Raw genomic sequence first — 15615 nt, forward strand, 5'->3', positions numbered from 1 at the left:
TTCTTGGTATCATTCTAATAAATCTCCTTTGCACTTTCTCCAGGGTTTTAACATCCCTGTATTCCATGTGACCTAACCTTACTAACCATTCTATCATGAGGAACCTTGTCAAACACTTTCGTGAAGTCCATATAGATCATATTCACTGCTCTGCCCTCATCAATCCTCTTTTTTTAAAACTAAAAATCAAGTTAGTGAGGCAGTATTTCCCTCACACAAAGCCATGTTGATTATCCTTGATTAGTCCTTGCCTTTCCAAATACATGTAAATCCTGTTCCTCAACAGTCCCTCCAACAACTTGCCCACCACTGATTTCAGGCTCACCGATCTATAGTTCTCTGGCTTTTCCTTACCACCTTTTTTAAATGGTGGCACAACATTAGCCAACCTCCAGTCTTCTGGCACCACACTTGTGGCTATCAATGATACAAATAGCAAGGGGCTGAGCAATCACTTCCCTGGATTCATGCAAGAGTTCTAGGGTACAGTTGATCAAGTTCCAGGGGCTTATCCACCTTTATGCTTTTTAAGACTTCCAACACTCCCTGTTTGTATGTGAACATTTCTCAAGATGTTGCTATTTATTTTCCACATTCTCTATCTTCCATATCGTTCTCCACAGTAAACATTGATGCAAAATACTTATTTCCTATCTCCCCCCATCTCCTGTGGTTCCACACACAGGCAGTCTTGCTGATCTTTAAAGGGGCTCTATTCTCTCCCTTATTACCCTTTGTCCTTAATATGCCTCCTTTTTCTTCCTTATGTCTTAACAATATCCTTAAAGTAAAGTATCTTTGGCTAGATCTTGAGGATTAAATAAGCACACAAAGATGGGCAGATGCTTAAATTTCTTAAAATAGCATGCTCTCCCTCTGCTACTTAGTCAGTATATTTTATTTCTGATATTGTATATTTGGGGGAAAATGGATCATCATGTTTTTATTTCATTTTTAAATTCAGTTAAAAAGAAATCGAACTTTGCAGTAATATTGGTTTCCACCTGTTTTTCTCTCCTAAACTCTACATAGAACTGTCTGTTAATTTTCAAATTATTTCAGACGTCACACCACTTTAAGTTTTAAGTTTGTCAAACGGTCTTGCCAGACTTACCAGTATTGTTGCAGCTCTGGAGAGGAAACTCAAGATCTGAAAGCACTGAAATGGATTCTCAAAAGTAGAGCAAAACTATGTTCTGTGAAATTGATTCTGTGAAATTGGTCCTGTGGTGTCAAAAAAAACATGATTTTAAGGAGTGCGTCCTTCTTTAGGTAAGGCAGGGTTCTGTGGTTTGCATGGGCATTGGGAAGGAGTTTAGCACTGCTGTCTCATAGTGCCTGAGACCCGGGTTCAATTCCCGACTCAGGCGACTGATTGTGTGGAGTTTGCACGTTCTCCCCGTGTCTGCATGGGTTTCCTCCCACAGTCCAAAGATGTGCGGGTCAGGTGAATTGGCCATGCTAAATTGCCTGTAGTGTTAGGTAAGGGGTAAATGTAGGGGTATGGGTGGGTTGCGCTTCGGCGGGTCGGTGTGGACTTGTTGAGCCGAAGGGCCTGTTTCCACACTAAGTAATCTAAAAATCTAATCTATCAAGAGTGTGAAGTTGTTCTGAACTTAGAGTGAATGAATGCAGTCTAGAGGTTTGTGAATTGTTAGACTGAAAGAATCTGGGATGAAAGTGTGATTTTTCTTTTTTGCGAGGGCATTATAAGATTTTAGAATGCTGAAAAGACCCAAATCTAGCACCATTGTGATTGCCAAAATCTGGAAATATTAACGAAATAGGCAAAACAGTCTTGGGGAAGAATATAACCCAAATCATTGAAGTGTTTTTACGCAAAAGCCCTGCACATTCACCTTACATTGGCACAGATTTCTCTGCCTCTTTAGTGCCCTTGCATTATTAGTTAGTTCCTTACATTCCAATGCACGTAAGCTTTGATTCATTTTTTTTTGCTTGTCATGAATAAATATAAAATTGGTAGCTTTCTGATGTGTGCCACTGTTGGAAATTTCTCTGCTCTTTTCATTGGACAACTTATGTATTTTTAATTAGTTGTTGCATTTTATTCAACAATGAACTTTAAACATTGCCAAGTTAATGAATTAAGCCTCAAAAGTGATTCAAAAGTGATATTTTAGTTGAAGTGATTTTAAAAACATTGTCTTTATCATCCATAAAGGAACTTAAATCATAGCTCTGACCCTTCACTCTATTGCTGCTCACTATGCTATTTATGCTTTTTAGTAATAAGCTATGCACAATAATTGATGTTGTACATTTAAATAAGTCACTTGTTTGAAATAAAATTTTTAAGATTTCAACTCCCAATTTGTTTGAAATCCCTAACAGAATGAACAGTCATATCCTTCTGTTTCTTTAGTTACCTGTTTCATAAATTGCACACTGGGAAATTGAGACTCCTTGCTCAAAAACAGCACCTGCTTGAAAAGTTTCAATTATTACAAGACATTGGAGAAAGAAGTGACTACACCTATTGTTTCTGCGCTAGCTGTTTCGAAATAACTGTATGATTCATGTGACAACAGTCTATAATATATTATTGTTGTTTGGGAATTTGGATTCTAAAGTAGATGGTTTTGTTTTTTTTAATTTAAGAAGAAATAGTTCAGAAAGCTATTTTGAACAGAGGTCGAGGCAACTTTTCTAAGAAAGCATGTGATAAGCTAAATGACTAGATGAACTGCCGAGGTAGTTAATAGTTAAAACCAAGTTGAGTTTTGTGATCTGCACAGAAATATCATGGGCAATGAAAATAATTAAAAAGAAAAGATCATAGTAACACAAGAAGAGTTTATGTTTTGAATAAGTTTTCAGGCTGTCAGAATGGAAAGAGCTGGAGAGAATTGGGGACCTAGTCTGATTTTTGTGTCTCTGGAGAAATGGAATGAATGCTCTCTATATATAGAAAGTAGCCAAAAGAGATGGTTGCAAGCTCATCCTAAGAAATTAAAGAGCTAAAATAAGTGTAATACTGAGAAGAAAAGGTTTGAACTCTTGTTTTTATTGTTTAAAATATGAAGAATTGCCTTGTATAGCTGTGTTTCTCTTCTGTGTAACAAATATGTGATCTTTATTAAAAGTACATGGGTCACCTTGTGTGAAGATGTTCAATGGCTGACCACAGTAACCAAACTTCAAAAATAAAATTTATGATCTATCAAGTCAAGTTTCACTCTGGAATCTGAATTATTCAGTTTTGATGTCAATTGGGATCATGGCTTCAGTTTGAATTTAATTCTTTCCTCAACCATGTTGATTTTCTCTTCCAGTTTCAGTCCAATACCTGCTGAAATTTCTGTTTTTTGAAGTGGCTGAGGCCTTTAGGCGTAGACTATAATGTGTATAACATGGGACAAATTCAGTGGATAATTGTACGATTGTGAAATATTTCATTTTTATTGTTTGGATTTTCATTTGTTGGCCAGGGATGGCAAAAAAAACACCAGTATGCCTTGACTGTTAGGCAGAGCTGTCTACAGCAGTTCTACAGAATCACCGCCATCTTACCAAGTCCCTGAATCTTCATTTGTAAATTGTGCATTTCAGTTGCTATAAGAAAAGAGCAAATTTGTTTTGACTAATTATCACACCTCTTTATCCACCAGGTCACTGACCTAACGCAATCGACAAGGAAAATCTAAATAAGAAACCATTATTACAAAACTAAGAAGAAAAAGTTATGATTTTTTTAAAAAAAGTATTGAAGTTGAGGCACAAAAAGAATTCTCCTGTCTTCATTGTAAGAACTATTATGGTGATTGCAAAATGAAGAAAATCATATCCGGTTGATAATTTTTGAAATGCTAGATTTTAATAATTGTGTAAAAAAGAAAGTGTTTTCAAGAGGAATGAAAATTAAATTGATTTGTGACAAATTGTAACTTGGCATTATTTGTAGAAATTTTTCTTTAATAAGCATTTAAGATAATGAATAGGCTTATTATTTTTTTCAGCATTAGCATTATTTTCTAAACTAATTCTGTCAATGAATTGGATTTGCAGAAGTAATAGAAAAGCTTCATTAATACAAGTGCAAAGTTACAGGAATAACAGTCAGTTTTTTTTTAATGTGTAGTGATGACAAAGTATTTCAAAGCAATTGCAAATTCAATTGTGAAATAAGAACGTCCTTTGCAAGCATAAGTTAAATTATGTTAACAATATTGATCTTCTCAAGTTTTAATTCCAGTCATTGTCATTCCTTATGTCTCCCTCTCTTTTAGGTCATGGTGTGCCAAGACTCTGGCAGATAAGATCGATTGTACCCTTTAGTCTTTGCCTTTGGTACTATGCACACTTTGATCTTGTGCAGAATGCAGCTGGACAGTGCCTAATGTTTAAAGTACATTGTGTCATGGACGGACAGAATTACCAGCACATCCATCAAACTGATACTGCAATGTATGCTCTGCCAAATATCCAAACCACATTCTGCTCTCCAGCAACGGAGGTAAGTGTCGTTGGGGGTAGGTATAGCAGGGGTGGCAGACGTGGATATGGCTAAAGATTGGGCAGACTCTCTCAATCTCATTTCCAGTTAGTGCAGGTTTTTCTGCATTCTTTAATAGGATTTGATTGTCAGTGATGAGAGTAGTGTTTGTTGACCATTGAGTTGCACTTAACTGAGTGACTTGCTGAACAATTTCAGAGGATGCTTAAGTATTAGTCACGTTGGTGAGAGTCTGGAGTCATGTTACGCCACTCCAGGTAAGAATACCTCCCACGAAAGACTGAAGTAAACTAGACGGATTTTTTTTCACAATAAGCAATGACTGTTCTCATGGTCACCATTACTGGGATACTTTTATATTGCATTTGAATTCCATTTGCTGACATAGTGGAATTTGATCCCATTGCCATCACAGCCTTAGCATGATCTCTGAATTACTAGTCCAATGACATTACGACTAAGACACCATCTTCCCAGTCAACATGCAAACTCTCTCTATTCTTTTGCAATTTCAAATATTAGAATGGTAAATAAAGGAACCCTAATTATCATGCTGCCATTTATTCTGGAAGAAATGTTTCAGAAGTTTAAGATAAAGCACTTTATTAGGGTAGGTGGAATGAAACATATGGAGTGTTCTGCATTGCTGCTGGGTGTACAGAAGTGACAGCATAACAGAAAAGATTGGTTCTTATCATTGCCATCCTTCACTATTGGTAGGTTCCTTTATCTTGTATTCATTCATGTGATTTGGGTGCTACTATGTTGCTCATCCTAATTATTCTTGAGGTACTGGTGGTGAGCTACCTTTTTGAAGTGTTGCACTCTGTATGGATTGTAGTTCTTTTGAGATTTGGTGTAGCTAAATTCCTTGTTTGGAAATTCCAGAGAGCTGTCAACTGCATCACTTGGCCTGAAGGCACATTCTTAGGTCAGGTTGGGTGTGGACAGTAGGTTTACTTCCCTAATGTGAGTCGACTGGGTACGTATTAACAACAACCTAGAAGCTAAGCCATCTTAATCAAGGACGTAAAGTGTGCTTAATTCCTGTGGACAGGCTGAGATGGGATTGGAACACCCAGTGTTGGTTTATAGTCCTGGAATCTGGTTATTAGATGGGTAGCATAATCATTATGCACCTATGACTACACTATCTGATAACACACTGTCATGTAAAATGAGCTGTGTGTGGCCAGTATTGTGCTGCGCACTAGTGCATAAGAAGGAAATTGAAGCAAACTTTGAATATGAATGCAGGAATGAGCTTAATGGAATTGTACGAACAATTTAATTTCCAAGCTTGTAACTGCTTTTAAATTCCTTGGAAATCTCATTGTTTCAAAGGATGCAAAATAACATGTAATAGTTGAGATTGGAATTTTCTACTGATTTACCAGCTTTAGAATTGCCTGAGTTCTTTGCTGTAAAATATTGTTTAAATGATATCAGTTTACAGTCGATGTGTTTGTTCCATGTGGTATTAAAAATGATTGAAGTTACTGGATATGAATGAAGTCTTTGACAATATTGCAGCAATGTTACTGATGACTTGTGTTTCAGAACTGTTGAGTATGAGAGGTAACACTGGCACCTTTTCAGCAATGTTGAAAATTTCCCAGCTATATCCTGTCCACGAAAATTAGGACAAGTCCACCTGAAAATACTATCTCATCAGCAAAATGCTAGACGATATCATTGATAGTGCTGTTGGGTGTCTCTTCCAGAGCAGTAATTTGGGCACTGATGCACAGTTTGAGTTCTACCAAAGCCCCAGGTAGAGCCTTTATTTTAGAGCCTTGGTCCAATCAAAAAGAACAAAACAACTGGACTTAGAAGATGAGAGAGATGAGTGGCTGCCCTTGATATCAAGGTAACATTTGAGCGAATGTGACATCAAGGTACACAACAATTAAATTAAGAGCCCTCAAGAGGAGTAAATCATTCACCATCTCACATCTTCTCTGCCATTTAGTAGTTAACCTTATTGTGGACACAACTTGACTTTGCTAACCAATCCCCCCCCCCCCCCCCCAAAAATAGAATAGAAATCTATCGAATTTGGTTTTGAATAGTCAGTTGCACACCCTCCATTCTCTTGGGTGCCCTGCTCAATTTTTCTCCATAAAATAATCCTTTCATTGCAGGAATCTGTCTGTGAACTGTTTCTAATGGATTTATTGTAAGGAAACCAAAATCAAACCTGGTACGTCAGATGCAATCTAATTAAGGTGCTGGACAACTGCAGCAATATTTCCCTTTTTGTTAACTCGATTCCTCATTTAATTAAAAACCAGAACATTCTGTTTGCCTTTCGAATCACTTGGTGTACCTGCATACCAATCTAGTGATTCATGTAGCAGGACATCCTATTGAGTTCTGCAGTCGCCATTCAAATAATGCCTTTCCCTGCTCTTTCTTTTGCGCCTGTCCAAGTTTACAAATTGTATTCCATTTGCCAATATTTTGTCCACTCACTTAACCTCTTTAAATCCTTCTATACACCGTCCCCCTCTAACAATTTACTTTTACAACCTTTTTTTGTCATTCGGAAATTTACCTACTACGCATTGGCCCTTCTATCCAAGTTATGAATATAGACTGTAGTTCAGGCCCCAGCACTGAGCTTCATGGCACTCTACTAGTGACCGTTTGTCTAACCAAAAGTAAGTGATTTATCCCCACTCTTTTTCCTGTTTGTTAAACAATCCTTCATTCATGCTAATTCATATGTTGCCCCAAAAACATGAGGTTTTTTTTAATATAGGAGCTATTAGCGTTGCACGTTATCAAATTTCTTTCAGTTTCCCTTTATCTACCTTGCTTAATACTTTGTCAAGTTAATAAAATTTTGTCCATTATGATTTCCCTTTCGAAGGGCTGAATGGCCTACTCCTGCACCTATTGTCTAAAAGATCATGTTGGATATGGATAATGAATTTTTGTATTTTTCCCAAGGCAGATATTGGGTTAAGTGACCTATAATTTTCTGGGTTTTGTCTGTCTTTTTCTTTGAGTAGAGGCATTAAGTTAGCTGTTTTCCAATCTGTTGCGACTTTTGCAGAATACAGGGAACTTTGTATCTACAATGTCAGCAGCCTTTCTTTGAAGTTGCTAGAATGATAGCCATTAGGCTCAGAGGACTTCTCAGAAAATAATGCCAGCTTCCTTGGTCCCTTCACATAACTGAAGTTTTTTGTCCTTGGTACCATTCCAGTAATCCTCTTTAGCAACTTCGTCAAAGCTTGTATATCCACCCGAGAATGTAGTGTCTAAAATTTGAAACAGTGAGGCAAAGTCAGTGATTTATAAAAATTTACCATGCCTTCTTTGCTTCTGTGGTCCATGCTTCTGTTTAAATGCCAAGGATCTTGCAGGGTTTTTTTAAACCAGCCTTTCAGTCAACAATGTGTGAAAAACCAGACCTCTGATCCTGTAACCATTTTCAAATTTTCCCTTAATATTCCTTCTCTTCTTTCCAAAATGCAGTGCTCCATGATGATTTCCTATAGCCACTAAATTTCCACCTCTTCTCCAATAATGAGCTTTGTTTCAACTTGGCCTGATTCTCAAAACAAGACAGGAATTATGCTATGAAAATTCATAACTGTTTGAGTTTTAAAATGCATGTGATGTTTTAAAGCTGTTTGCTTACTTTAAAACATTGTGAATTCCTCAACTCCTTTTACACCTTTAAATTCAAATGCTATTTGAAGACAGCAGTGGGATTTTTTGGTCTGAGCATAGCTTTTCAGAGGATATATTGCAACTATTAATGAAAATTAATCAAGTTCAGACTTGTATGGAATCTCAAAAAGAAGCCACCATTCAGCTAAATATATGCCAATGATGTCTGACCCATCTGAACCATCACTTACAAATTTAATATCTGATTCATATCCTTCAAGATAATGTTATAGTTATGGAGAACTTCTTTCCTTGTCCTAGAATTCTACAATGTCATTGCTCATTCCAAATTTTTCCAAATGTCTGAAATGGCTCAGACAGTAGTTTAAATTCTGAAACTTGATGAGTTCAGCTGGATTAGCCATTGCTCCTTGGATATTGTGTGACTGGCTGTGCTTTTCCAGTACCACACTCTTCGACTCTGCCCTTCAGCCTGGCCTGCTTGTGACTCTAGGCCTTTAGCAACATGGTTGGCTCTAACTGCCTTTGGTTAAGCAAGCCATTCAGTTGAAGGGCAGTTGGGATGGGCAACAAATGAGGCTTTACCTGTGATATCCATACCCCAAATATGATTAATAACAAAATCTACATGCACGTATTTTGTTTTTGACCCATGCACCTTTCCACAATTTGAAGGCTGGTTATTAAAGGAAATTGTGGATGTCAGCCTTTGGCTTATGAATCTGGCATTTTAGTCTTCGTATTGAAAAGGAGAAATACATGTGCTTATTTTAAATGCTTATTATAGCTCATATAATGGATCAATATTCAAAATATCCATGTAGGGCATTTCTAACACTACAATGTAATGTTTGGTTATTTTCACAAATAAATCCCCAAACATTCTGTTACGTTTAATTTGAAGCTCAAATTTCTAACTTGCAGCTATTAAAATAACCTTTTAGCTTATGTATTTCTCTTTTGCGAATTGCATAATGGATCTTGGTTATGCAGATTCCTGAAACTGAAATAATTTGTGTTGTCTCCATGTTTTGATCTTTCTGTACCTAACATGAAGAAGCAATCATGACTGATCCTTTGTAAGAGAGAACAGAATTAGTTTGATTATTAATGCAAATTTAACAATGTTCGGATTATTTTGCATGTCAACTTCTGTGGTGGCATTGTCTTTTACATTGTGTCGAGATCTTAACATTCCATTTGCTTTAAACTTAATGTGATTAATCTAAACAATTAGCAACAGTGCACACACACAAACAATTGGCACCTTGTTCTTTCAATACTTAGAGATGATTTAATATTTGAATTTCTACTTTAGATTTCTGAAAGAAGTTTTATAAGGATTATAGTGGTGTGAAAGTTTTCAATATTCAGAAACTTTTTTTGTAGAGATGCATCATTGATTTCAAGATTACTGCCATTTGCATAAGCCCCTCTTCCTCATTAATTCCTTGGTCGGTTAGGAGTGCACCTCCTAGCCTCAGGGAAGTTTTAGATTTGATTTACATACAGCACTCTGGAGATCTACATCTGCCTTGTAGAAACTTCTTTGAAGCATTTCCCCAATTTCCTCCTTCAGATTTTGGTAACTACTGTATTATGTTACTATTGACAAAGTAAGATTCTGATTTGCAAAAAAGTAACAATTTTCCTTCTATCTTTTGCCTGCCTTGTTATTGAGATTGGATATGGCAAAGGTTGTCTCACTAAATTCCTGGTGTTATCCTTCTTACCTGCCTAGTTAAGTTTGAACGGTTAAAATTGATCCCCTAAGGTGTGATCTCATGATCTGAGATTGTCCAGTGCTAGAAAAACATTGACATAGACTTCAATGTAGAAGGCAGCTGGAACAGAAGTTGCTTCTTGAAATGTAATAGGGTAAATTATGAAACAAATATGAAACAAATTTACCTTATCTGCCATGAGCACCATTATTAGAAGGCAATTTCCAAACCTTGGAAAATGCTGTGTAATTATTGTTTCCTTACATAAAGTTGCCTCGATCTTTGCTGCAAGACTGAATCGGCACCCTGGTTATGCATTCCTCTCGTTATACACTCTGTTTCATTTTTGAACATCTCTGTGCAGAAACCTAGAGCTCTGCTGAGAGTGGAATAGAACTATAATCAAATCTTCTCATAATTAGTTAAACATTTTTCACATTTAAGTCTTGAGTACCTGCATCAAACTTGGATGAACAGTTAATGTTAGGGTTAAGGCAATTTAAAATATTTGGCATGTATCGTGCGATTTCTGTATCAGTTGAAGCAAGCACTCAAAGACACAGCACGGCTCTACCTTCTAATTTATTCCGAGCCCTGGAGAGAGAGAGAGCGACCACCTGTGCACAAGGACGCGAGTTGTTGGTCTTCTCTCGAATAGCACGTTCTTAAGGAATTAAATAGTCACTTACAAGGAGCAGTATCTAAATAGGGCAACATCTAAATTGATTGGGTGACTGTTACAATCAGCAAGCATCAACAGTAAAGATTAAGCCATCTGGCATTACACAATAGATGTTCTTCACCTCATTAAAGCACTTCTCTTTTCTCCAGCACCTCATTGTTTACTGCAAGTTCTTATCAGGTCAAAGTCATGCTAGCTGAGCTTATGTCAAGCTATCCTAAATTTAACTCTTTCCCTACCTCCTCATACCTTATACAATTTCTCATTCCTACCTTTTATCATTTCATAATAATTACCTAAATGACATTACCATCTTATTCATAAGAATCTTACTGCCTGTATTTAAGCAAGTTATTGACACAACATAGTGATTATAACAATAAAAATTATTAGTCCACGCAGTAGATGGAATCTGCAGAAACCTCCCATGCGGAAAGAAAAATTTACCAGTAAAGTTCTTAAATCCACAGTCCTTAGTTACCACTCCACCCCCTCCAAGTTGAGTGAAAATAAGCTAGTTATCCAAAATCTCCATCAGTGAAGTCCAACCTGAAAACAAAATCCAGTCTGTTCTTCTGGATCACTCCATGGAGAAATCTGAAAGGCAGTTAAATACTTAACAAAACTGACGAGACTTCCATCCCCTTGCGTGGTAGTGGCAAATACGGCAGCAGGCTAGGTGAACGCAGCGTTCTTTTCTGCTTCTGCTCCCGCTCTGCTGTCAAGTGTAACAAAGCCAAATGGCTGTGTTGATGTGTTAGCTTGATTAGTGAACCATCATATCCGTTAAATGATTGGAAGAGAAGGTAAAGCTCACATGGTTTAATGTCCACAGAAAGGCCTCTGACAAAATGCGTATGGACCTCCTCTTCACTGTTGTTAGCTGCTTCACTTTTCATGCTCATGACTGGGGAGCTGATTGAATCCTTTGAATCCGGTTGTGGAAGGGCAGGCGGTGGTCCCAAGGTGTCCTTTACCTGTGAATGGAGAAGCTCTAGAGACAATGTTAGTTGCTGAAAGTATCTTTGCATTTCCTCTTTCATTCCTTCCTTGCCAAATCAGGTATCAGTATGAAGACAGTCACGCATTTAACTACACTAGATCATGTCTGCCTATTTCAACATTCTTATTTGTCTTGAAGTCTGTTACTCTGTTCACTATTTATGACATTAGCAAGTTTAATACAAGCCATAAACTTTTAACTTGTACTGCCTAAACAATTCAGTCATTATGAACAACAATCAGTGGTCCTAAAAATCAAATGCTCTGGGAATCCCATTCAGGTTATTCAAAAATTATTTTCCTTTGAAAATTAGTACTTGGCTAATGTGAAAGCTGTCAGGAAAAGTATTTCAAAAATCTGGAACAGTAAGAAAACCACAAAAAAAATTTCCTGTGCTTTAACCATTGAAGAGGCAGTTTCAGTTCAGATTTAAATCTCAAATATTCAAGTGAAACAAATGCTGAATATTTAAAAATATGTTCTCCAACTGAAACTTCCCAAATAAAATTACAGTGACAACTTTGATAGAGATCAACATTCTTTGAATTTGCAATATGAAGGGGGCCAATGACGTCTTAACAATAATTGACAGAACAGAAACAGCTTAGCCTTAAGTTCTAATATTCGATAAAATCTTAACATCAAAATTAAAATGCACTCTTCTTTTTGTGAACATTCTGCATTAAACAAAAATTTTGATGCAATGCTCTCATCTAGCTAAAGCATGACCACTGGCACAATTGTTTTTAACAGGCATTGTAGAATTTCAAACAAATCAGGGGCTCAAGGCACTCATCAATTTGTTTTAAGGTTACAAGTTTGATCATTTTTAAAAAGATAATGTTGTGCTTCTGTTCGCTGAGCTGGGAATTTGTGTTGCAGACATTTCGTCCCGTGTCTAGGTGACATCCTCAGTACTTGGGAGCCTCCTGTGAAGCGCTTCTGTGATCTTTCCTCCGGCATTTGTAGTGGTTTGAGTCTGCCGCTTCCGGTTGTCAGTTCCAGTTGTCCGTTGCAGTGGCCGGTATATTGGGTCCAGGTCGATGTGCTTATTGATTGAATCTGTGGATGGGTGCCATGCCTCTAGGAATTCTCTGGCTGTTCTCTGTTTGGCTTGTCCTATGATAGTAGTGTTGGCCCAGTCGAATTCATGTTGCTTGTCATCTGCGTGTGTGGCTACTAAGGATAGCTGGTCATGTCGTTTCGTGGCTAGTTGACTAGCCACGAAATGACACAACCAGCTATCCTTAGTAGCCACACACGCAGATGACAAGCAAGCTGTCTCTCAACTGAAAAAATTACTGTTCGAGGAATCCATGGAATAGAAAGCAATTGTACAAGGGGATTGTTTCCAACACAGGAATATTGAGAGGGACCAAGGTTTAAAATTTTACTTTGTGGGGCTGTCCGTCTAGAGATATTGATGTTCTGGGCGATCGCTGACACAGTCTGATCATAACTATTAATTTGGACTCCTGGCTGGTTCATCAATGTTGTCATCCTATTTCCATATCAGTCGAAGCAAACACTTGAGTTCTCGGTCTTCTCTTGAACAGCAGATTCTTAAGGAATTATGTAGTCACTTAAAGGGGACAGCATCCAAGTAAGGCTCCGGTGCAATGCAAGAAACTAGATGATCATTCACAACCACAATGAAGCAAGTTATTAAAAATATTGTTTTTACATTTCCAAATATTTAACAAAAGTTCTTTTCTTAATTTTAGCATGTCATCCTTTCTGCTGGAATATGTGCAGGTGTTATGCTATGGATATGTGCATGCCCTGAATGCAAGAAATACTTCAATAAAACTATCTCTAGCATTTCAATTTATTCCAACATTATCCACTCAACAAACCAGTTTTACTCTGACAGTACAATGCTAAGTAAGTGCTGGTTGGTTTCGGAGGGCAATATAAAGCTTCACACTTCCTCTAACATTATTCCATTGTGCAAATATTATTTGCACAATTCCCTTTACCCACAATGTTTATGTACACATGCAAGGATGTCACCTTACGATCTATCCCATAAACAAATAACACTAAATGCTGTCAAATAAGATGCATTATGTTTTGTGTTGGACCAAGGAGAATACATTTCTACTGGTGATAGCAGTTAACATCTTGTCCCTGTGAGAAAGTGTGCAAGATATGAGCCGGTAGGGAAAGAGGTAAGTCTAGGGTTGCTTGGCAAAAGCTCAACTAGCATGACTTTAACCAGACAAGAACTTGCAGTAAACAATGAAGTGCTACACAATGGAATAATGTTTGAGGAAGTGTGAAGCTTTATGTTACCCTCCGAAACCAACCAGTGCTTATTTTGCATTGTACATCCTGAGTAAGTCTGGTTTGTTGAATGGATAATGTTGGAATAAATTGAAATGCTTGAGATATTTTTATTGAAATATTTCTTGCATTCAGGGCATGCACATATCCAGAGTATAACACCTGCACATATTCCAGCAGAAAGGATGACAAGGTAAAATTAAGGAAAGAACTTTTGTTAAATATTTGGAAATGTAAAAACAATATTTTTAATAATTTGCTGCGTTGTGGTTGTGAATGGTCATCTAGTTTCATGCACTGCACCTGAGCACCTTGGAGGTGGTGTACTACCATCGGAAAACAAAGTAACTGCCTCTTTTCCACCCTCAACTGCCATACCCAACCTCATTATTGCATTCTTTACTAAGCTAACTTTTAGTCATTTGATAGCTTGTTAAAAATCCAGTATTGCTGAAAAAAAGTACATTTTGAAACTTTTCATTCTGCACTCCTCAGGACAATTTACACTCCAAGGGGAAAACTAATATTTAAGCCACATGAGGTTTGGTTTGGGTACGGTCAGTATCTGGCTTGATGTGAGCAGCTGGAGGGATATGCTATTTAATATGATAAGCCAGTCTTTGTGATGCATCCAGTTGTATTTAAATTATGAAGTACGAGTATCATGCCTGCGTGATGCCAGTTATGTAAGCCATGCTTCTAAGACTGGCTAATCATATCAAACAGCATATCCCTTCCGTTGTTCACATCAAGCAAGGTACTAACCATACACAACCACTTGCATAACCTGCAACACAGTATCCTGCATTAGATCTCAGGCGACTCTGTGCGGAGTTTGCACATTCTCCCCGTGTCTGTGTGGGTTTCCTCCGGGTACTCCGGTTTCCTCCCACAATCCAAAAATGTGTAGGTTAGGTGAATTGGCCATGCTAAATTGCCCGTAGTGTTAGGTGAAGGGTTAAATGTAGGGGAATGGGTCTGGGTGGGTTGCACTTCGGCGGGTGGGTGTGGACTTGTTGGGCTGAAGGGCCTGTTTCCACACTGTAAGTAATCTAATCTAATCTAAATATAATTCTTTAATTTAAAAACCTTTGCTAGATAATCCAGTATGTACAAAGAATTGCACCTATGGCCAAATTAGGATTGTCATTTGGGTTTGCAGTGTGCCACACTGGAAGCTATATCAATTAATACACAGAGCCCTATTCTTTGCAAACACAAAGAACATGGACCTGTTTGACTCAACATGGACCTGTTTGACATGCATCTGCTAATTCAATGGGCAGGATATTGTTCTAAGAAATCAGCCAGTCTGCCTGGATTAAAATTTAAGCACAATAATGCAGCTAATTATCAGTCACATTAATTGTTGCATAATCCCTGGCAGCCCACACCAATCAGTCCACTTGCCAGCTAGTTGGCATGCTTCTTTCATACAGTATAAATATTGGTTTTCTCCTTGAATTGACATTCTTGAGAATTGCCCTGATGAGTGCAAAAAAACCTTCAATAAATTGAAGATCCACTATCTCCTGATGAAAGCTAGTGTGCTTCCAATTAAATCTGTTGGACTATAACTTTTTAACTTCAATAAATTGTTCTTTCAACAATCCTGAGAGAACTATTGCAAAAGAGAAATCCATTTTAACCAAAATAATAAGCTTGATATCTGTATGTTATTATTTCAGTGGACGAAACAAGATCAATTATGCCTAACAGTTTTAAAAAGAAAACTTAATCTAGTTTGGTTCAGTGAAAATTGGAATTGCTATTGATGAACATTATTCTGCCACATTGT

The 15615-nt window shown here is 37.4% G+C and overlaps 1 protein-coding gene across 3 annotated transcripts in view; it reads left to right on the top strand.

Annotated features, from left to right (window-relative positions):
* LOC132828814 (protein strawberry notch homolog 2-like) overlaps positions 1–15615 on the top strand; it is a 151390-nt gene that overhangs the window by 19385 nt on the left and 116390 nt on the right. For all 3 annotated transcript variants that reach the window (XM_060845955.1, XM_060845958.1, XM_060845957.1), the window contains exon 2: positions 4251–4477. In XM_060845955.1, coding sequence (XP_060701938.1) covers positions 4361–4477 — 117 coding nt within the window. In that variant the 5' untranslated portion in view covers positions 4251–4360. The remainder of the gene's footprint in view (positions 1–4250; positions 4478–15615) is intronic.

This window comes from Hemiscyllium ocellatum, chromosome 28 (assembly GCF_020745735.1).
Source record: "Hemiscyllium ocellatum isolate sHemOce1 chromosome 28, sHemOce1.pat.X.cur, whole genome shotgun sequence".
Taxonomy (NCBI): domain Eukaryota; kingdom Metazoa; phylum Chordata; class Chondrichthyes; order Orectolobiformes; family Hemiscylliidae; genus Hemiscyllium; species Hemiscyllium ocellatum.